The 21,100-nt window shown below is 58.5% G+C and overlaps 7 protein-coding genes across 7 annotated transcripts; 2 read left to right on the forward strand and 5 right to left on the reverse strand.

The window, feature by feature from the left end:
- Positions 1–715: 715 nt before the first annotated feature.
- Positions 716–4,217, reverse strand: BROUX77_007742 (uncharacterized protein; the record flags this gene model as incomplete). The annotated part of the gene is made up of 2 exons (XM_073752869.1): positions 716–3,915; positions 3,962–4,217. The coding sequence occupies 2 exons, from the start codon at positions 4,215–4,217 to the stop codon at positions 716–718; spliced, it is 3,456 nt and encodes a 1,151-aa protein (XP_073602035.1).
- A 411-nt stretch (positions 4,218–4,628) lies between these two features.
- On the reverse strand, positions 4,629–6,311 carry BROUX77_007743 (uncharacterized protein; the record flags this gene model as incomplete). The annotated part of the gene is made up of 1 exon (XM_073752870.1): positions 4,629–6,311. The coding sequence occupies one exon, from the start codon at positions 6,309–6,311 to the stop codon at positions 4,629–4,631; it is 1,683 nt and encodes a 560-aa protein (XP_073602036.1).
- A 902-nt stretch (positions 6,312–7,213) lies between these two features.
- BROUX77_007744 (uncharacterized protein) lies at positions 7,214–8,872 on the reverse strand (the record flags this gene model as incomplete). The annotated part of the gene is made up of 4 exons (XM_073752871.1): positions 7,214–7,381; positions 7,475–7,829; positions 7,904–8,254; positions 8,352–8,872. The coding sequence occupies 4 exons, from the start codon at positions 8,870–8,872 to the stop codon at positions 7,214–7,216; spliced, it is 1,395 nt and encodes a 464-aa protein (XP_073602037.1).
- A 1,330-nt stretch (positions 8,873–10,202) lies between these two features.
- On the reverse strand, positions 10,203–13,297 carry BROUX77_007745 (uncharacterized protein; the record flags this gene model as incomplete). Its single annotated transcript, XM_073752872.1, has 5 exons — positions 10,203–11,465; positions 11,539–11,702; positions 11,781–11,821; positions 12,808–13,164; positions 13,254–13,297. 5 exons carry the CDS (start codon positions 13,295–13,297, stop codon positions 10,203–10,205), a joined length of 1,869 nt encoding a protein of 622 aa, XP_073602038.1.
- A 703-nt stretch (positions 13,298–14,000) lies between these two features.
- On the forward strand, positions 14,001–16,282 carry BROUX77_007746 (uncharacterized protein; the record flags this gene model as incomplete). The annotated part of the gene is made up of 7 exons (XM_073752874.1): positions 14,001–14,051; positions 14,196–14,211; positions 14,290–14,299; positions 14,379–14,486; positions 14,550–15,016; positions 15,076–15,947; positions 16,022–16,282. The coding sequence occupies 7 exons, from the start codon at positions 14,001–14,003 to the stop codon at positions 16,280–16,282; spliced, it is 1,785 nt and encodes a 594-aa protein (XP_073602039.1).
- Positions 16,283–16,839: 557 nt separating this feature from the next.
- On the forward strand, positions 16,840–18,468 carry BROUX77_007747 (uncharacterized protein; the record flags this gene model as incomplete). The annotated part of the gene is made up of 2 exons (XM_073752875.1): positions 16,840–18,102; positions 18,181–18,468. The coding sequence occupies 2 exons, from the start codon at positions 16,840–16,842 to the stop codon at positions 18,466–18,468; spliced, it is 1,551 nt and encodes a 516-aa protein (XP_073602040.1).
- Positions 18,469–18,839: 371 nt separating this feature from the next.
- BROUX77_007748 (uncharacterized protein) lies at positions 18,840–21,047 on the reverse strand (the record flags this gene model as incomplete). Its single annotated transcript, XM_073752876.1, has 1 exon — positions 18,840–21,047. The coding sequence occupies one exon, from the start codon at positions 21,045–21,047 to the stop codon at positions 18,840–18,842; it is 2,208 nt and encodes a 735-aa protein (XP_073602041.1).
- Positions 21,048–21,100: the final 53 nt, after the last annotated feature.

Consider the following 21,100-nt stretch of genomic DNA (forward strand, 5'->3'; position numbering starts at 1 on the left):
AGGGCGGGGGCGGCGAGGGCCCAGCACCCAGCCAGTACCCAGCGTGCCCCGTATTCTCGCTACGCCCAGTCCGCCTGCGCTGAGAGCGTTGGGTGTGTTTTGTTCCCATCGCGGCAAAGCGAGAAAAAAAACAAAGAGACGCCAAGTAGGCGGGTGAATAGCCGACATCAAAGTTGAAAACGACGGAAGTTTAAGGGAGAAACAACCAAAGCGCGCACCCACTGGAAACTCCTATGTAACTGCCGGCTATCAAACGGGCCTGGAGCCGGGACACAGCGCCGGGGATCAGATCATGGGGTTTCCTAGACTTGAGCGCGTGAGTGTAGAGTTCTTTGTGTGTGTGGCTCTTTATTTTGCCCGTCTAGTGTTGATTGATTGATTGATTGATTCTTTATTTACCTGTCTACTCGCGAGGTATTCTCGGCATACGACAGGGGACTACAAGTAGTACCAGAAATTACATACAGAAACAGAAACCTAAAATCCAAACCATGCATACAGAAACCCCCCGCACAAAGTGTAATGACTAAAGTGTGTCCACCCGCCCAGCCCAGAGGCTGTCCTTTGCTTGTGTGGCCCCAAACCTGGCCCAGAGTCCTGGCCTCGCCGCTGATGCAGACCAAACATAAAAACAAAAACAAAGGAAACAACAAAGGGAAGTACAAATAAAGAGAGAAACAAGTAGGAAAAAGGAGGTGATGGCAGCGCAAACGCGCTAAGGGGGAGACCCCGAGGGTACGCCGTCTCCAGGTGGCAGAGGGAGTGCGGGAGGGGCCGCGTCTTGCGCCCGCGTGTCCGGCCTCATGCGGCGGTGAGCCAACAGGGCCGTGGGGGCTTTGGCTGCTTTGGCGGCCAGCCAGCAGGCTCCGCGCTTGGTACCGATCAACTTCTGAAAGAAGCTGCTGGACACCCGCTGTGGGTTGTGGTGGCAAACCCAGATGTGCTCCGGGCTCGTGTCGGCTCCGCAGAGGGGACAGGAGGGCACGGCGTCCTCGTGCTCGAAACGGCGGTGATAGGCCGCAAAGTCGCCGTGTCCTGACAAAGCTGTCAGCACCGCGCGGGCGAGGTTGCGATCGGTCTCGTCAAGGAGACTTGTCCAAGCCTTCTTCGGGGCCTGCACCGGGCGGCGCAGGTGAGGTCTGGAGTTGCGACCCTCTGCCTCCCACCAGGCGCGAAATGCGGTAGTGACCCGGGCGCGGAATTCACTGCGTGCCCAGGAGAGTGACATGCCAGTCCTTGTGGTGATTATGTCTGCACCCCACCTGGCTTGTCTGTCGGCGAGCTCGTTGCCCACGACATCGGAGTGGCCTGGAACCCAGATCGCTTCCACCTTAATGGCTCCATCTGGCCACGGTCTTGGCCGCGGATGGTTGGCGTCGGGACGTAACCAGTCCGCGCAAATTGTTTGGGCTCTCCGAAGGTGTTCCTCGGAGGTTCCGGGCTTGACGTCCCGGGACGTGAGTCTACTCACCGCTGCCATGTTGTCTGAACAGATCCAGACTTTGCGGCACCGCGGTTTGTCCCGCAGGTCGACGGCGGTTATGGCCTCGGCAATGGCCAGCACTTCGGCGTCGTGCACCTCGGCGCGGAAAGGGACCGGGCGGTTTCCCGAGAGCAGGACCTGTCCCCCCTGGATAATTACCCAGCCGGCGCCAACCCTGTTCGGACTCAGCTTCGAGCCGTCTGTGTATAGCCACAGGTCTGAGGGGGGGGAGGAGCGGACCAGAGCGAGGTGTGCTGCAGCGGCAGCCTCTTTGTCACCCCGGATCGGGGCCCGGGTCGAAGGTAGCTTGCCCTTGCATGGCGGCGGGAAGCTCGTGGACAGCTCGTATGGGAGCATACTCCTGAGCTCGCCCAGTATGCCCCACATTGGCCTTATGGAGCCGAGGGGGTGGTTTGGCGGGGCCAGCGCGACTCTGAGAGCAGCCGACCCAAGGAGGTTGTCCAGCGCATAGCGCATGGGAGGGAAGCCCGATGCGAGGTTGTATATTGCACAGGGTGTGGTGCAATATAGCGGCAGGGCGGCGCGGAGGCCTCTGCGGACGGTGCGGTCGAGGAGGCTTGAGGCCCCCAGTAACCCGCGGCTCAGCGGGGCGTCGGGCGGGGTTGGGCGCCACCATGTGGCCGCAGCGTAAGACAGCTTGGCAACCACGCATGCGCGGACCGCCGTGAGGGCACCCTTGATCGGGGCGCCTTTCCAGCACCCGGACAGAATCTGGATGCCGCGAATGGCCGGTGCCGTCCTCTGTGCCACGTCTCGGATGTGTGGCACGAAGGAGAGGTTACGTGACCAGCGCACGCCGAGCCAGCGCAGGGTCTCGCGAGGGCTGACCGCCTCCAGCGTAGAGCCGTCGGGGAGTCGCAGGCTTGGGTTTTGTCCATGACGCTTGCGCGTCACGTGCAGAAGTTCGGACTTCGTCAGGTCGAGCGCCATGCCGTTGTCCGTGCACCAGCTGTCAACGAGCTCCAGAGAGCGAGAGAGAACCGAGCAGTTGCCTTCGAGGGACGAGTCTGAGTTGACTAGGCAACCATCGTCAGCGTACCCACGGAGAGTGCAGGGGAGTGGCATCTTGAACAGCGGCGACATGAACAGCATGAACAAGATTGGGGAGATGGGCGAGCCCTGTGGGAGGCTGCCACCTGTTGGCTGGAGAGCGTCGGAGACGCCGTCTAAGGTTAGGGAAGCCCGCCTGCCCGCCAGGAACGAGGACACCCATCGACATGTTCCAGCCGGGCACCCCAGGTCCGCCAGTCGTTTGACCATGCGGTTCGGATGCACGGCGTCGAAGGCCCCCTTGATATCAAAGGTGAGGACCGAAGACTCACCCCTGAGGTCGGCTGTGCGCTCGAGAGAGTGCGCCAGGCGTAGGCACATGTCCTCGGCGCTGCGCCCCGGAACCGCACCGGCGTATTTGTCTTGGATGTGACCTGCCTCCAGCGCCCAGCACGAGAGACGGCGGGCGACTATCCTTTCCAGGCACTTGGCCAGGGTCGGGAGCAGCGAGATGAGCCGGTAGGCCCGTGGCGACGAGCGATCCTTCTTGTTGGGCTTTGGCAGGGCGATCACCTTAGCCTCTTTGAAGGAGGCAGGGTGGTGGCCCCAGAAGAAGCTTGCGTTGAACAAATGGGTGACCTGCCGCTTGAGGGAGGGCCAGGCCAGTTTCAGGACGTTGTTCGAGAGGCCGTCCGGGCCGGGGGCAGTGTTGCGCGGCCTCCAAAGAGCAGCTTCCACCTCGTCTCTGGTGATTCGGGCGCGTGTCGGCGGGGCTTCCGTCCTGGAGCCCCGGGTCCTCGGTTCCACCTGCAGGGCGGGGGATTCGTTGTCCCCTGGCCGGGCGGAAGGCATGTGCACGCTGCGAAGGAGAGCGATCTTTTCCGTGGTGTCTTGTACCGTGGCCTCCGCTCCGTCCGCCGGCGATAGTGCTGGGGAGTGGCGGTGCGGAGCTTTCGTCCTCCATTTCACGATACGGAAGAGGTCTCGGGTATCAGTGACCTTCGCCAGCAAGTCGGCGTAGAAAGCCCGAGCCGCGCTCCTGAGTGCGCGCCTGAGGCGCTTCTTGGCTTCGCGGCGTTCGGTCCTGGCCTCTTGTGCTGCGGCCTGTGTCGTTGCCTTTTCCACCCTGTTCCGCGCTGCGCTTTGCTCCGCACGCGCGACGCTGCACTCCTTGTTCCACCATGGGAAGCTCTTGGCCTTGCCCAGAGACTTGGGCGTTGATGCGACCAGGGCGTCCAGGATCACATCCTGTAGAAGTCTCGCGAAGTCGTCAATGTGCTTTTTCTCCGGGATCTGGCCGTCTGACCTCCGGTACTCTCTCACAAGGTCGTCCAGGCGAGCCGCGCCGGCCTTGCATGCCGCGTCGAACTTCTTTTTGTCAAGCTTATCCATGAGGAAGCGCCCCGAGGGGCTCGGGACCACTGTGTGCCGGCAGCGGGATGGACACCAAGAGCGGGAAGTGGTCACTTCCGCATGTCAGATCGTCCCGTAGCTCCACGCTCGCCCCGGTGACAAAAAGAGGCGACGACATTATGGTAAGGTCTATGACACTCCCTGACTCGTGGGTTGGCTCCCCATCCGCGTTGCCCAGCAGAAGGGCACGCTCTTCCATCCAGGCCAGTAGGAGCTCGGCGTCGTTGTCGTCCGTGGCGCATCGGGGGTCCCAGGCACTGTGGTGGAGGTTGAAGTCGCCCACTACCACAGACCGCGGCCCTGGCTGCATGCTGGTCAGAAGACGAAGCGCCTCCCCTGTCCTAGCCGAACCTGTCCCGGCATTGTAAAGGTTTACGATGCTGTACGTGTGCCCCCCGATTAGGACCTCCACAATGATGACATCCTGGTGTTCTTCCCTCATGTAGGCCTTTTGGAAGCGAAGCCCGTGTCTTTTTGTCGAAATGTATGTGGCGACTCGGGGATTCGAGCGCCAGTTACCCTCCGGGACTATTACCTGATAGGAGGGGTGCCTAGGGAACGTTCTGTTCCCCGGGTCTGCGCTAGACGGGGCCTCTTGGAGGCAGACCACATCCACCTGGTCTTCATGCGCCTTGTGTAGCAACGACTGTGCACAGGTCCAGGACCTTTGCACATTCGCAGAAATCATTTGCAATACTGTGTCGTTAGGGTGTCCTAACATTTACAGAAGTTCCTCGTCATTGTCGTCTACCTGCATTGAATCCCGTGTTTCAGGGGACTCGCTGGAGGTGGGCAGGGGAGAGGGTTGCAGCTGGGCGGCCTGTGATGGGGCGGTCGATGGCTGGCTGGGCGCCGAGGAGGCAGGGGAGGGGGAAGCCTGGGAGCTTGAAGGGCTCTTCGTCTGTGACGACGGCCGGGCCGGGGGGGCCGAGGTGACGGCCGTGGAAGGCGCCTGGGAGGACGCTGGGGACGGGGCCTTGTCTCCCTGGGCGGCGGCAGCCGGGGTGGACGACTGCGTCTCGGTATCGGCCGGGCATTTGCGGTCAAAGTGGCGGACCCGGCAGCGTGTGCAGAACGGGAAGCGCTCCAGGGTGTTGTCTGCGGAGACCATGTGCAGCTCTCCAAGTGTCGCTACGCGGCGGGGAACCGCGGACGGGGACACCAGGCCTTCGTGGAAGGCGATGTGGGCGCGGAAGGTGGACACGCCTGCCTTGCCAACGTACTTTGACAGCGTGGCGCTGGCGGAGACGACACCAAAGGCCTGTTCGATATCCTGACGGACATCGTCTAGGGTGACCCGGTGGAGCATCACGGCGCCGGGGGTCTTGGGGTCCTCGACCGTGATCGAGGTGGGCAGTCCGTGTACGATGTACTTGGACCAAGCATCCCTCTTGTGAACCTTCTCCGCAGTCAGGTTGGCGCGGATGCGCTCAGCGTGGCTGAGGAATTTGCCGACGTCACGGACGGCTGTCAGGGCAAAGCCCGTCTTGGTGGCGGTGGCGGTGCCTGCGCCCTCGCCGCGGGGGATGCCCGCGTTGGCCTTCGTTACGATGTAGGCCGGCGAAAGCTTCCGGAGGGGGGAGTCGGTTGGCACAACCACGAAAAGGCGGTTGTCGGTGGGGGCGGTCTTGGGGGCTGAGCTGGGGTTGCCCTGTTTGGCCTTTGGGGCTCCGGTCGAGGGGGCGGCGGGTTGGGTGGCCTTGGATGCTTTTTTGCCCTTGCGGGCGACTGTGCTCCAGGATTCCTTGTCCGAGGACTCGGTGGGCGCTGCAGGAGCAGCAGCAGAGGGGTGGTGTGCAGGCTGGGCCTTTGATGGAGCCGGGGCCGGGGCCGGGGCCGTGTTAGGGGCGGGTGGCACTGGCTGTGCGGCCGGGGGGAGAGAGGTGTTTGTGGCAGCGCCCGTGGGGGGCGCGAGGGGTGAACCTGTCATCACGGCCACCAGGCCGTTCTCCAGGATTGAGGCCAGGTCGTTAACGATCTGGCGGGTAGACGCGAAGGCCTCCGCGTGGGGGGCCATGGAGGCCAGGCAGTTGTCGGCCATTGTCAAGAAAATGCTGGCCAAGCGATCTCTCGCGGCCGCTTCCGCATCCTGCTTGGTGCGGATCTTGTCGGCCAGGGCCTGGAAGCGACCGACCGGGAGCGAGATGGGAGCGTAGTGAGCCTCTTGGGGGAGGGGCGCGTCTTCGCTCCTGACGCGTTTTGCGCCTGTCGCGACGCGCGCGACGGAAGAGGGGAGCCCCTGAGGGGCCTGGCCGGCGAGGTTCGGCGAGAACGACGCGGAGGAGGGGACAGTGGTGGGCACGGGGGAGGGGTCGCTGGCGGGCGAGGTGGCCTGCGCGTACGTCAATGACGGAGGCGCGGACGCGGGCGCGGCGGGCGCGGGCGCTTGGACGGACGCGATCATCTTAGGGATGACAGGACCTGTCGGGGGCGAAAATAAAGTAAAGTAGTTTGCAATAATGGTAGCTGTTAGCTTGGTCAAAATGTCGAAGGTGCCCTCTGAAAATCGAGGAAAATGTTGTTGGTGTGATTGCCCGTCTAGTGTAAAGTTCTTAACCTTCAAGGGGCTTTGCTAGACGCCGGGTTGTGGGTATTTCAAGTATCGTGACTTGTCACGGAACCACTCCCCCGCCATCTTGGCAAAAAGCACAAAAAACGAAGACAATCACATACAACACCGGGGATTCCCACGTGGTCACCCACCGTAGTACTAGTCCGGCGCTCTGTAGGTTAACTAAGGGAGAGCGGACGGGATCCCGTGCTTTCTACAGGCTATGGTCGTATGTGGAAGCCGGCCCAAGTATCACGACAGATGAAGGTGAAGCCCCGGCCGGATCGCGGAAAAAAGAACAGCGTCACATACAACACCGGGGATTCGCATGTGGTCACCCACCATACTACTGGACCGGCGCTCGGTGGCTTGACTCGGGGGGAGCAGACGGGACCCCGTATTCTCCACAGGCTATGGTCGTATGTGAAATCCGGGGCCGGGACAACAGATCATAACGACAACAACAACGCCCTCTATGACGTGGTTAGGCACAGACATTGAAATGGTTTAATCCGTCCATAAACCTCCATGACGTGCAAGACAGCAGCCAAACTTGCATTGTTTCACGAAAAGCAAATTGCCCAAGGCACACAAATACTCATCGTTATTTTTGAAGCCGCCGATGCGCAACTGTATTTCTAACACCCAAAAAAAAAAGAAAAAAGAGAGACAAACGAAACAGAAACGTGCGCGAAAATACAGACATAGAGAAACAAATGAAAGAAGATAAAAAAAGACGCAGAGTATATGGCTGATCAAACAAGACTGGCTGACTGTTGTTGGCTCTGCTTCACCGGCGTTTTAGCCAGTGTCGGGACAGCCGTTGAGCCAGATGCGCCGGCGGTCGTCGGGCTCCGGGCTTCTGAATCGGAGTCGTCGTCACTGGGTCCACGGTTCTCGCCACTACGGCGGCTCTTGGTCATCTACACGTTGAATTAGCACAAGGACAAGCAAAAGGAGAGGCAAGACTCCTGGCTTGCGCAGCCCCTCTACCGAGGTACGGGGACCACACTTACCCAGGAACGCACACCGCCAATCAGGCCAATGGTGTAGCCCGTGATAAAGTCGTTGGTGTTGGCCACGGTGCCGGCGCCCGACGTGCGCGCCACGCCGGGCGACAGGTCGCTGAGGCTGTTGGTCGACAGCGTGCGCGCCGGCGACTGCGGGCGGCTGGCCGGCCAGTACTGGCGCAGCTCGCGGCTGAGCTCCTGGCCGGTAGTGGCCCAGTTGGTGCGGATGTTATCGCGCAGGTCGCTAACGTGGCGCTTGATGTCCATCTCGTTCTTCTTGAGCCAGCTGACGTTAAGTTCCTGGCGGGATGCGCCGCGCTTGAATTGGCGGGCAATGTATTTCTCATAGTCGCGGACGACCCTGCGAGGCAGATTGCCCTGGTTAGCGGTCTGTGTGGAGTGTGGAATTTTTGCATGTCATGCGGCGTGGCTTACTTGGTGATGATGCCCGTCGTGCTGACGCCCTCAGTTCGTTGCGTCACGAGGAACTTGCCGGCTTCCTTGATCGGCCGGTAGATGTCGTCGCCCTCGTCGGCGCCGTAGGGAATGTCGTCGTGGGCGACGTAGTCAATCTGGTGCTCCTCGAGGAACTCGGGCGTCACAATCCACGGGCAATTCTCCACCACGTCGTCGACCCAGCGGCAGTGGCGGACCGTCTCGGCACGCTCGCGGCCCGTTAGCACCGTCAAGCCCTTGCGCTTATGGGTTTCCTCGTCTCCAGTGACACCAACAATCAGATAGACGTTGGGAAAGGCCTTTTTGGCCTGTTCGAGCTGACGCATGTGACTATGGGGCAATACAAGAGAACATATTAGCATTGGTGGGTCCAGGGAGGCCGGAGGGCGAGTAATGGAGTCAGGATAGGAGCATTGTGTGGCTATACCCAAGATGGAAGAGATCGAAGACGCCGTCAGCGTATACTCTGATGGGCCGGCCGGTCGGAGGCGGGTTGGTTTTGTAGCCGACGGGATGGGTTAGCTGTCCCAACGGCGGCGGGGCCATGGTACTAGGGCCACTGGCAGTGCCAGGCTGAGCGTCGGAGTCGGCACCGCCCTGGGTCTCGGCCTCGGCCTCGGCTTCAGCAGCAGTATTGGGTTGGTCATTGGCGACATGGCCGTTGGAGCGCTGACGCTTGGGCGGCGGATGCGAGGCTGAGACGAGCGCCGACTCGTGCTGCTGCGACTGTGATGCGGGTGCGGCCTCGGCGGCGGCAGCGGAAGACAGCATGGCGGGCGTGGGAGAGGCTGACGCAGCGGGAGACACGGCAATGGGGACGGCGGCGGGCGCCGGGGCGCCGCTGATGGACGACGTCGAGCTGGCGTCGGAAGTGGCTGCGGCTGTGGCTGCAGAGGCGTCGATGGAGGCACTGTCACGTTTTCTCTTGGCTGCAGAGACGGGAGACATGGCGGAGGGAGTTTTCCTTGAAGGCGACTGATCGAGGAGTGGGGAGAGAAAGAAGAGCTAGACACAAAGAGGCCGTGGGAGACTGCGGAAACTCTAGAGCACGAGACAAGAGGCGTGGAAGCTGCAAGCGTCCATTGAGCTTGGCTGGGAAAGAAGGAAAAAAAAAAGTGGTGAAGCTTGGGCGTTGTCCGGAAGCGCGTGCTGGGGTTTCAGTGGCTCAAAATGGCGCTTTTAGTGGTAGCTTGGGGCGGGGCCAGACGCGCAGCTGGAGATTACAGCGAGGGAGGCTCTGAATCTGCAGTCGCTAGATGGCTGCGCCTTAGCGCCCCTCGCTGCACTTATAGTGGCCAGATCACTACATCTCAGCGCTCTTTTGACCCCTAATTACAAGGTTAAGCATGCCTGCAAAAGGCTCGGCCCCGCTTTTTCATCCGGACTGCGACGCCCAAGCTCTGGGCCAGCTGAAGGCTTAAAGCCAATTTGCCATTCGCAATTCGCAATTAGCACGTCGCCGGAGACGGCGGACCGGGCAGCTAAGGCGATAGACTTTCTGCCAGGCTGTGTCAGCTTCCATGACGCCATTATGCAGAACTGCATGTATATCCACGTAGCTATCCTATCTGTCCCCGACGACCCCAAGGCACCAAACAGCTCAGCTCAGGTGGCAATAATTCTAGGCGGTGAGCAAGCTGCGCGGCAGAATCCGGCGCCTCTTCCTTCGGACCCCAACGCCAGCCCGAGCACAATTGCTGCCGGGGGGGGGAGGGGGTTGCTGCATGGAACCGCAGAGCCTCTATGCGGAGTGAGTGTGTCTCGGCCGGCCGAGTTCTTTCTTCCCGTGGTCCCACTACGCGCAGACATGTGACAGTCACAACCAAGACACGATGGTGAAAAATTTCCAGTTTATTTAAGAAAAAAAAGCTCTTCTCTTCACAAGGTAGAGAGTAGAATATCAAAAGTAAGATGCTAACCATGGGAGAAAAAGCAAGTGCACACCAGTGGCAGGAGACAGAAAAAACGACAAAGCAGGTATGGGTAGGCCAGAGAGAGTCATAGCAGACTCTGAGAATACTCGAAAGAGAATCCCGCTGGCAAAAAAAGAGAAACGGACAGGCAGACAAGCAGGAGAGTAATGTGACGCCAAAAAGGGATATTAGTACAGAGGCTCGGCAGCAGAGACACCGACGACACAACAGTCAAGGAAAATGGGGGAGGGGGGGCGAAGGCGAAGGAAGACACAAGAGAGAGAGGGGCTACTCCACGGAGCTGGAAGCAGCATAGAGAGAGACCATGGCAGGCGTTCAAGCTACAGCCCCTTGACTTCACACGACTAGCGCGAGTAGGGGTGGAATCCACGGCCACTGCCCCGGCCACCGCCGCGGTAGTTGGCGCCCGGTTTGCCGGCGTTCTTGGGGCCGGTTGGTGCGTTGGCTGGAGGCGCATTGGTGGGGTCCGGAGTCTGGCTGCCAGGCATGCGGCGGAACGGCGGGCCGCCGCGGCCGGCCTGGCCTTGGGCCTGCATGGCGTTCTGGGCCTGCATGGCGTTCTGGGCCTGCATCGGGTTCTGAGCCTGCATCGGGTTCTGGGCCTGCATCGGGTTCTGAGCCTGCATCGGGTTCTGGGCCTGCATCGGGTTCTGGCCTTGGCTTTGCATCTGGTTCTGAGCCTGGCCCTGCGACGAACCACCCTGCTGCATTGAATCATCGTAGGCTTCGGGTGTGCCATTGCTGGCGTTGGCGTTGACGTTGACGTTAGCGTTGGCGTTGACGTTGGTATTGGTATTGGCGCCGTTGTTGTTGTTCCAGTTGTTGGGTCCTTGGTTGTTGAAACGGCGCTGTTGCTGGTTGAACATGGGGCCACCAGAGTTCTGGTGGTCATAGCCGCCCTGGCCCATGCCGCCCTGGTGGCCCATTCCGTTGAAGCCACGGCCGCCGCCGCCATTGTTCATCTGGCCCATCATCTGGCCCATCATGGCAGGGTTCATGCCGCCCTGGCCGCGACCGGCCATCTGCATCTGCTGCATCTGCATCATTTGCTGCTGCATGTTCTGGTACATGGCCGGGTTCATCTGACCCATTCCACGGCTCATGGCCATCTGCTGCTGCTGCATCATGGAAAAGTACTGCTGCATGCGCTGCATATACTGCGCCATGACCTGCGGCGTCATTCCGCCGCCGCCGCCGCCGCTACCGCCCATCTGGCCCATCATGCCGACGGCTGCACCGCCCACGTTTCCGGTGCCCATGCCGCCTTGGTCGTCCATCTTGCGGAACTTGTTGCGGCGGTTGGCATCCTCTTCCTCGCGCAGGTTGCCGCGCGGCTGGGCCTTCTTGACCTCGATGGGCTTGCCGTGAATCTCGAGCGGCGTATTGATGCAGTTCTCGACGCCGGCATCGCTCTCAAATGTGACAAAGCCAAAGCCACGCGGCCGGCCGGTATCTTTGTCCATCATCAGGGTAGCGTCGACTACGCGACCAAACTGGGCAAAGTATTCCCGGAACTCTTGATCTGTCGTTTCCTGGCTGACGCCTCCGACAAAAATCTTGCTAGTCTTTTCTTGTTCATCGCGAGGGATAGCACGCTTGGGGTCAATCTAAAGTTACGTGTTAGCCCAAGGCATGGCTACAGCGACTCCAGCCATCACAGACGGACACAGCACAACTTACAATCTTGCCATCGAGAAAATGTTCCTTTACCATGACGATGTTTACTGTTTTGGCATCCTTGAAGGTCAGGAAGCCAAAGCCTCTGGAACGGCCAGTGTTGTTGTCGCGCATAACGGTACACTCTAGCACCTCACCAAACTGTGAAAAGTAATCACGTAATGATTCTACCGCTTGTCAATACACATTCTCCTCGCACATCCATTGCCTGCAGCCAGGCGAGGCGGGTACCAGCGACGACTTACCGTCTGTCGTTTCCCAGTTTAGACCACCAATAAACATCTTTCTGCAGACAGTATCATCGCGTTAGTATATGCTGTATAGCCAAACCCACAATCACGCTCCGTCTTGTTAGTAGCCCTGTACGAGGTTGAGGTTGAAGTCATGTCTTGTCTTGTCTTGTCTTGTTCATTGACCACAACTAGCCATTGGTCATGGGGTTACGTGATACAGCAGCCCATGTACGCCAAAGCGGACAGGATGAAAGCTGGGCAGTATTGCCTGCGGAAGGCGATTGCAGCAAAGGTTACAAGAGCAGCTCTAACTGTAGCTTCGGGGGTAGCCCCAGCTCTCCGCCCAGAACTGACGTTGTGTGTCGGGGCTGAAGGCAGACCGGCAAGTGAAATCTGAGAACACAGAAATGCAAACTGAGAACTGAGAACAAAGGACGGGGCCATCTCGGTGCGGCAGGACAAGGGCATGCGCTAAGCCTGGATATATGAATGTCGGCTGACTCTCCATCTCATAGCTATCGTGTGATGTCTGCTGCTATGCTTTGTCTGATATGCTATGCCTGTTGTTTCTCTTCTTTTTTTTCATCATTTTCCCGATCTGCAAATCCGGCCTTGCTTCTTGTGTTTGATTCGTCCCAGCAAGCAGTGGTTTGGTTCCCAAGTCTTGTGGTTCCTCTCCTCCGTCTAGCCTCTACCATCAACACAACCGGTTTTTCCAATCCATTGTTTTTTCTTTCGCAATGGTGCCAATGCCAAAGCCAGTGTGCATGGAGACAGAGATACACGCGTTTATCTCCAAGGTTGACTGCTCCTCAAATGCAACCAAAGCGCATCCTTGGCGTGGGAATTCGTCTGGGTGGTGGATATGCCGAGAACCATACGGTGCTGGCCGTTGATAAAGAACCTTTTAGACGCGCCGGCCTGCATCTAGTCGCCCGGTAGTTTGTGGGTTTTTCAATCCGAGGAAAATTGGTCTAATACATCATACAGAGCTACATGCACGGGAGGGGGGGGCAACTGGAAATCAATAACGACTTACCCGTCTTCCTTGCTAGCCAGAGCCTGTTTGTTCAGGCCATGAACCGAGAGCGCAGGCGTGCTGGCTCGATCGTTCTGTGTATGTGAGAAACTAATAGCTGCAGGAGGCTCAGCGCTGCCCAACGTGATGTCGATGTCATCGTCGTCTTCCTCTTCCTCATACTCGTCGTCCTGAGCACCGTTCTCTAGTGAGGGCATAGCCTCATCGTTGCTGGCGAATACAGGTTGGTAAGCAGTCGCAGTCGCAGGCGTGGATTCGGGTGCGGCAGCCGGAGCAGGAGCTGCTGGGGCGACTATCACCGGCTGAGTAGTATCGGCGTGCGATTTGACGGGCTTTGCGCCGTCGTCGTCGGTGTAGCTAAACCCAATGTGAAGAACGGCGTTAGCAGGAAGAGCCAAAGAGGCTGGAGGGTAAAGATAGAGAATGGCTGGCGGCTGTGGACGTACAGATCGGCAAAAAGGTCATCCTCAAAGCCTTCCTGGTCGGCCATGATTGTGATTGCTGGTGATGTCGACGGGAAAGGGGCGTGAAAGGAGAGAGAGCGGACAAGCTGGAACAGCTTCAGGACTCGTGAGAATAAGGCAGAACTAGCAAGCAGGCACACGCGAGAAAAATCCGGGTCGGTGCAGGCTGGAACTGGGGATGGGCGATAAATAATGTGGACGGGAGAGAGATTCGAAGAGAATTAGTTTGGCCAGGCTGACAAGAAAAATGGCGACAACATCAAGAGCCCAGGGCTAGGCGCAATGACAGAGACAAGCCGTGCGACTAGCCTTGTGCAGCCCAAAGCAAGGTGGATCCAGCCAGAAGCCTACATGATGGGGTTTGATTGGCTGCCTTGTCAGGCCCATGTGCGCCACATAACCCTTGCATGTATGGCGCATGTGTCCGCAAACGCCACATGCTTTGACCCCGGCCTGTCAAGCTAAAGCTAACACTCTGACCTCATTCAACGGGGCAGCTCAACGCTTCCATTCCACGCCAGCGATCCAGCGCTCTTTCGCCCATTCGCCCTTTTACCCAATCGTCCCGTCGTGCCTCTCCCTTTGGCTGGCCCTACGCGTGCCCACTTTTAACGACCACGAGGCAGCTAGTCTGAAGAGCACCGCAAACCAAGTGTAACCCGGCAGGCGACGGCACAACCTTGGCACCCCTCAATATATCCCGCCCTCTCGTCCTCTCTCTCGCCCGCCATGTTCTCGTCCAGCAGCAGCAATAGTAGTAAAAAGCAACCGCAGCAACAGGTATGTGCTTTTCCCATGCCAGCGGCCGGACCCGACTCCGCCTATAGGCCATGCTCCCGGCCGCCTGTGCCAGCATCGCTGTCTTGGCGACTGGCGCAAGCATCTGGGACCTGTGTCGCTAACCATCAGGCACTCTGACCACAGGAGATGGTACAAGTCGGTATGTGGCTCCATGAGCGTGAGCGAGAGCTTGATGAACCGCATTGAATGCAAGGCTAACGACTGCGCGCGCCCGTAGACCGATCTGAGTATGTAGCCCTCAAGACCGCCCGCCGCTCTCCGTGGATGCTCACTAAACTGACCTTTTTGCCCAATCTCGCTGCTCAGAACGCCGGCCTCTGCTTTCTGGAAGCCCCCAAAACGAACGGTCCATGAGCCAGGCAAAGTCATTGGCGCCGCTTATTCGCATGCCGACATGCTCAAGTTTGACCAACTGTCCGTGCTACCTCCGCCTTAACGCCGACGCGCTAGGCCCTGCTAACCAGCCCGTTTCTGCAGAAGCCTCTCCGGCTCCTCAACACCGCCGCCGAAGACGCCCACAACCTCAAATCCGCTCGGACGCGTACAAAGCAATGACCAGTCGCCCCGGCCCCGGCGATCCGACGGTTCCAAGACCCCGCCCTACAAAAACTACATCAATTTCTTGTCCACAACCAACGACGACTGGAAGGCTGACGCCGACGATATTGTCGGCTACGATGATGATGACGATGGCGACGACTTTGGGCTGCCGAGCTTGTCTAGCATGCAGCGCCGATCGCGGCGAGAGGCCCAGGGGAAGCCAACGGGCTTTCCACAAGCCCCAGGAGCGGGGTCTTTGGATACAGATGGGCTCCAAGGGTCGCGCAGTCGGCGATTCTCTGATAGTGCAGATATCGCCATTGAGCGGCCCAGTGTGACATACCCCATGCCGAAAAAAACGGAAGGCAAAATCCTGCGACCACAGTACAAGGAGATTGTTCGAGGTTTGTTTTCTGTCTTATGTGCTATGACTACGTGAATCCAACATTAACATGAATCGCAGACCCCGCCAATGCCCTACACCTCATAAACTACCCAACAATGCCCAGCGATGCAACACCAATAGAGCTTGAGACACACAACTCCCGCATCACCCGCATTAACAAATTCAAAAAGCTACTCCAGGCCACCTCTATTCCACTGGGAGACCTGCGCCTTCTGGCCTGGTCAGGTGTGCCTGAAGAGGTACGAGCCATGACATGGCAGCTTCTTCTTGGCTACCTGCCCACCAATGGCGAGCGCCGGGTGGCCACGTTAGAGCGGAAGCGAAAGGAATACCTAGATGGAGTCAAGCAGGCCTTTGACCGAGGGACCCAGACCATGACGCCGGCCGGGCCAGGGCGAGCCCGAGGCCTGGACGAGGCCATCTGGCATCAGATCAGCATAGACGTGCCTCGCACGAACCCTCACATAGAGCTGTATAGCTACGATGCGACCAAGCGGGCTCTCGAACGCATTCTGTACGTCTGGGCTGTGCGACACCCCGCCAGCGGCTACGTGCAGGGTATCAACGACTTGGTGACGCCATTCTTTGAAGTGTTCCTCGGAGTCTATATTGGAGACCCAGACATTGAGAGTGGCATGGACCCTGGGCAACTACCAAAGCCTGTTCTCGATGCGGTCGAGGCTGATTCATTCTGGTGCTTAACAAAGCTGCTTGACGGCATCCAGGACCACTACATTGTGGCACAGCCGGGCATTCAACGGCAGGTAGCAGCGCTGCGCGATCTCACGGCTCGCATCGACGGCAGACTCTCACGCCATCTCGAGGCTGAACACGTCGAGTTTATCCAGTTCAGTTTCCGGTGGATGAACTGTCTTTTGATGCGTGAGATTAGTGTCAAGAACACGATTCGCATGTGGGATACGTATCTGGTAAGTGGTTTTCATGAACCTAGCACCGCCGCAAACATTTTCATCGCCACCGCTAACTCTCTCATGAACTACAGGCCGAGGAACAGGGCTTTTCCGAGTTCCACCTCTACGTCTGCGCCGCCTTTTTGGTCAAGTGGTCCGAAGCGCTGCAGAAGATGGACTTCCAGGAGATTATGATGTTTTTGCAAAGCCTGCCCACCAAAAACTGGACCGAGAAAGACATCGAGATGCTGCTCAGCGAGGCCTTTATATGGCAGAGTCTATTCAAAGGCTCGGCGGCACATTTACGCGGCGCCGCCAGCCCGCGCAATCCGGGCATGCCGCTGCAGTTATGATGCGCAGTGTTGGGCTTTCTAGTCATTTCTTTCAATATAGGGTCAGGGATGATAACACGCCAGGCTCTCAAGGCGTCCTTGACCACCAAGACTTCCATCATCGTCCAAGTTCTGTTGTAGATTTTCTTGCGGAGGGTATAGACATAGTTGAAGGCCGTTGGCTGGCTGGCTGTGTAACAGTGTAAGACACAGTCTGCGCACGAATAAGCACTGTGTACATTGCCCCACACCCGCGTCTGCACGACGCCACAGGTACCGCTACCCCAGACGCGTTTTCTTTTATGTGCATTTTATCATTATGTAGCATTCCGAGCCCGGCGGTCAGCTTATCCGTAGCCTTGCCTGAGGACAACCCCGGCTTCATTTGCTTGCTCTTTTTTTTTTCTTTTTCCTTCTTTGCCTCGACTCTGTGAATTGCTAGCAAGCTTCCAATTTTGCGCCCAACTCTTCTCTTTTCACAATCTGCAGTGTTGTTTGGTCATAGTAAACAAATCGGCCTCCCTCTATTTTCTTTTCTGTTTATTTTCTGTCGCTGAGCAACCAGACTCGTTGCGATCATGGCCGACCAGCCTGTGGACGTTGCTGAGACTGCTCAGCTGCCTATTGATGCCGCCCCGGCCATTGCTCCCGTTGAAGAGCCTATGGAAGAGCCTACTGCGGCTACCGAGGCTTCAGCTCCGGCCGCTGAGGCCATCCCCGCCGCCGATCCGGCCCCCAAGCGCGATACCGATACCCCCGTCGCCGCGACACCAGTCAGCATCGAGTCTAGCGACCACGATCCGCTATCGCAAAAGGTTACTCTTGCTGATCTTTGCGCCAGGGGTACTGCGCTCTATGCGCAGAAAAACTTTGAGGCCGCTGCCGAGCAGTACGGAAAAGCTGCCGAGCTACAGGCTGAGCAAAACGGCGAACTGAACCCGGACAACGCCGATATCCTCTTCCTATATGGCCGCTGCGTCTTCCGCCTCGGCCAAGAGCGCAGCGATGTGCTGGGCGGCAAGGCACCAGAGAAAAAGCAGCAGAAGTTGCCGGCTAGTAGTCCAGCGCAGGGCAAAGCTGGCTCTGGACTCATTAATGGTGCGACAAGCGCCCCACCGCCTAACCAGCCTCTGGGCGCCGTGTCAAAGGAATCACAAGAGTTACTAGACTCGAAGAAACCGCTGTTCCAATTCACCGGCGACGAGAACTTTGACGACTCCGATGAAGATGACGAGGAGGGCGAGGAAGAAGAAGGGGAGGAAGAGGAGGAAGACGATCTAGCTGTGGCATTCGAGGTATTGGATCTTGCACGGTTATTATTTGACAAGAAGTTGGCACAGGCCCAAGAGCAAGAGACTTCTGGGGACAAAGGCAAGGAGCCTAGCAATGAAGAATCAGCCAAGGAAGACTCCCCGCTCGTCCGTCACATCAAGGAGCGCCTGGCTGATGTGCACGATCTTTTGGGCGAGATCTCGCTCGAGAACGAGCGCTACACCAACGCCATCACCGACGCGCGTGAGTCGCTCAAGTACAAAAAGCAGCTGTACACCGAAGATTCCGAGATCCTTGCCGAGGCCCACTTCAAGCTCTCGCTGGCGCTGGAGTTTGCCTCTATCACCACAGCGGCGGGCGATGCTAGCGATGACGCCGCGCCCCAGCAGATCGACCAGGCCCTGCGCGACGAGGCAGTCACCGAACTCGAGGCCGCGCTGAAGAGCACCCAGCTCAAGCTGCAGGCCAAGGAGGTCGAGCTGGCTTCCATGGCTTCACCTGAGGAGAACGAGGCGACGCGCGCGCAGATTGCCGACGTGCAAGAGATTATTGCCGACATGGAGCAACGAGTAAGTCCCCTGGTCATTTGCGCCATTGTATATTAGCTGGCTATTCCAATGTTTCTCTTTACTAACTCACCGAAACAGCTGGTGGACCTGCGCGGCCCCCCTATTGACCTCAACAATGCCCTCGCGGCAAACCCGCTCGGTGGTGTGCTGGGCGCTGCCATGAGCGCATCGGCTGCCGAGACGCAGGCGCGCATCGACGAGGCTAAAAAGTCGGCCCGCGACGTGTCGGGTCTTGTGCGCAAAAAGGACAAGACGCAGGCCGCGCCTGCGGCCGGAAGCAAGCGCAAGGCCGACGATGATATGCTGGCCGAGCCAAAGGAAGAAAAGCGCGCGCGGACCGAGGAGCCGGTCGAGGAGGCCAAGTAGGCTGTTGTTCGCACTATGATGAGATGACTCGTGATTTGATGCTGGAAGTAATAGGTCATGAACTTTGTGTTTGCGGATTGATTATGGTACATGTATTATATATTTATGGATTTGACCACACATGACACACACTAAACTCGGATCAATGTCGTAGGTGGAGGTGAAAATGACTTAGTCTTGATGCAATTAAAAGTAAAAAAATATTGAGCGCCAACTCCCAGAAACCCCCAAGAAAATAAGAGACAAGATCCTAAGCGCATGACATGAGGAAACATGGAAAGACGCAGCACACATGAACCGTGGCGTAGATCTCGAAACACAGCACCTCTTTCCTCTATCTCTCTCTCTCTCTCCTACCCACCATCCACCGCTCACAGCTTGTAGTTCCCTGATGACATGCTCTTGGCCGCTTTGATCTTGTTTCCATCGACATCGACGACCTCGCCCTTGCGGTTGACGACCTTGACTCCGCCCTTGCGTAAGTCCTCGATGGTGTCCTTCTGCATCTTTGCCTTCTTGGACAGGCGCGCGTCGGCATCGGTGTCGTCCTTGGCCGCGCGCTCCTTGTCGCGGCGGCGCATGCGCTGGCGCTCGTCGCGCGACAGCTCCTGGCGCGCTAGCGGTAGCCCGCTCTTGGTAACCAGCTCGCCCTTGGCAGCCGTCACGGCGCTGGCCGTGTACAGCTCCTGCGGCGCAATGGCCGAGTCGTGCGTGACGCCCTGCGCTGTGGTTGGCATCGCGTCTTCCATGGCCACCGTGGCCACGTCGGCCACGACCGTCAGCGACGGCTCGGCCGGCTTCGGCTTGTAGTGCCAGCTGCTGAGCGCGTCGAGCTTGGCGCACACACTCTTCCACATGACCTCGACTTCCTTTTCCTCGCGCTGCAGCTTCTCGTCCGACTGGCTGACGTAGCTGTCCGGGTTGGCGTTCTTGATGTGCTCCTCCTCGTAGATCTCCGCCAGGCCCTTTTTGCTCTTTGTGTCGTCAATCTCGACGAGACCGCGGCGCGTATCAGCGGAAACGGCTTCGGGCCGGCGGCGGATGACTTCGTCAAACTCTCGCGCTAGGATACGGCGCTTGATCATCTCCTCAATCCCCTCAGTCACCTCGGGCGTAATCATGGGCACAGGCTTGCCAACGTACTCAAAGTCCAGGTCCTCTTCCAACAGAGAGTTAGCAGGACGATCAGCAGCCGCCGCCTCGCCAGACAGAGTCCACTGGCGCTTCTCGACAGCTGCCGCCTCCAGCTTGCGGATCTCTTCGGCCAGCTTGGCCTGTCTACGTTCGTGTGTCGAGCGGCGCGACTTGGGGTCGCCGGCCGAAGCATCAGACAGAGCGCCCTCTTCGTCGGCAGAGTTCTCCGAGAGGTCGTCAAACAGGTCGCGGCGCACGTCATTCATGGCGCGATCGACATCAGCGTCGTCAATCTTCTTGGGCTGTTTCCGGGGCTTGGCAGCGCCAGGCTGCGTTTTTCTCTTGGGTGGGGCCGCGAAAAAGTCTTTAAAGTATACGTCGTTGGCGTTGAACTCGTTGTCGGGCTCTTCAGCATCTTCAACATCCGACAGACCATCCTCGCTGGCGCCGTCAGGGGCAAACAGATCAACGTTGCCAAAGGTGGGGCCGTCTTCTTCCTCATCGTCATCTTCGTCCATGTCGGCATCCTCGTCAGCAGACTTGGACTTGGATTCAGACGGCTTGGATAGCGGATCAGCGTTCCAGTCGATGTCCTCTTCGTCGCTGACGTGGTCGGTGTAAGGGTCGCCCTTGGCGTCTTGATCCTCCAACCATTGCGACTGTCGGTTGAACTCGTCAATATCAAAGAAGCCGTCGTTGAGGCCAAACGGGTCCTCGGTATAGGAGCCACCATCGTTTTCGTCATCCTCCTCCCCCTCCCCATCGCTTTGAGCGTCCTTCTGCTCGTCAGTTTCGTCGGTTTCCTCATCCCCATCGTGATCGTCTTCTTGGTCGTCGAGACCTGTAAACTCGGTTTCGTCATACTCCCCCTCGACTTCAGATTCACCGTCTTCCTCGCTCTCATCCTCTTCGCCGCTGTAGTATTCATCGCTTCCTGAGACGAGCTCTTCAGCATCAGAGTCACTCCCATGATTGGATAAGGGGACGATCTCGTTGTTCTCCTCAAGCTCGCGGATCACGTCCTCGGAGTATACTAGCGAGCTGGATATTATCTTGTGGGCCTGCTGCCAAATCTGAGAGGTTTCCAGACCGTCAACATGAACCTTGCGCAGCTTGAGCACCTCGCCCTTGGATACGGGGGCGTCGGACCGCTTGCGCTTCTTGTTGAGCTCACGCACAAAGGCAAGCTGCTCGTCGCTGACTTTGCCGGCAAAGTCATCCAGGGTTGACTTGACGAACTGCAGCGAAGACGAGGCGATTTCCGAAGTCGGCCGCAGAAAGGCGTGGCGGTTGTCGCGCTGGAGAGCCTCGAGGAAGGCCGCATATGGACTGGACGGGTCGGCGGCGGCCATGGCAGTGGCGGTGGCGGCAGCCACAGGGAGCGTGAGGGTTTGCGAGGTGGAAGTAGAAGTGGAAGTCAAAGACGCGGTACTTCCGTCGGCCATTGTATCGGTGCGGCGCGGCTTGGAAATACAGATTCAGCAGTGCCTTGAAATAG

The sequence above is a fragment of the Berkeleyomyces rouxiae genome, assembly GCF_048999995.1.
Source record: "Berkeleyomyces rouxiae strain 22BRR77 chromosome Unknown BrBRR77_ptg000012l, whole genome shotgun sequence".
NCBI lineage: Eukaryota > Fungi > Ascomycota > Sordariomycetes > Microascales > Ceratocystidaceae > Berkeleyomyces > Berkeleyomyces rouxiae.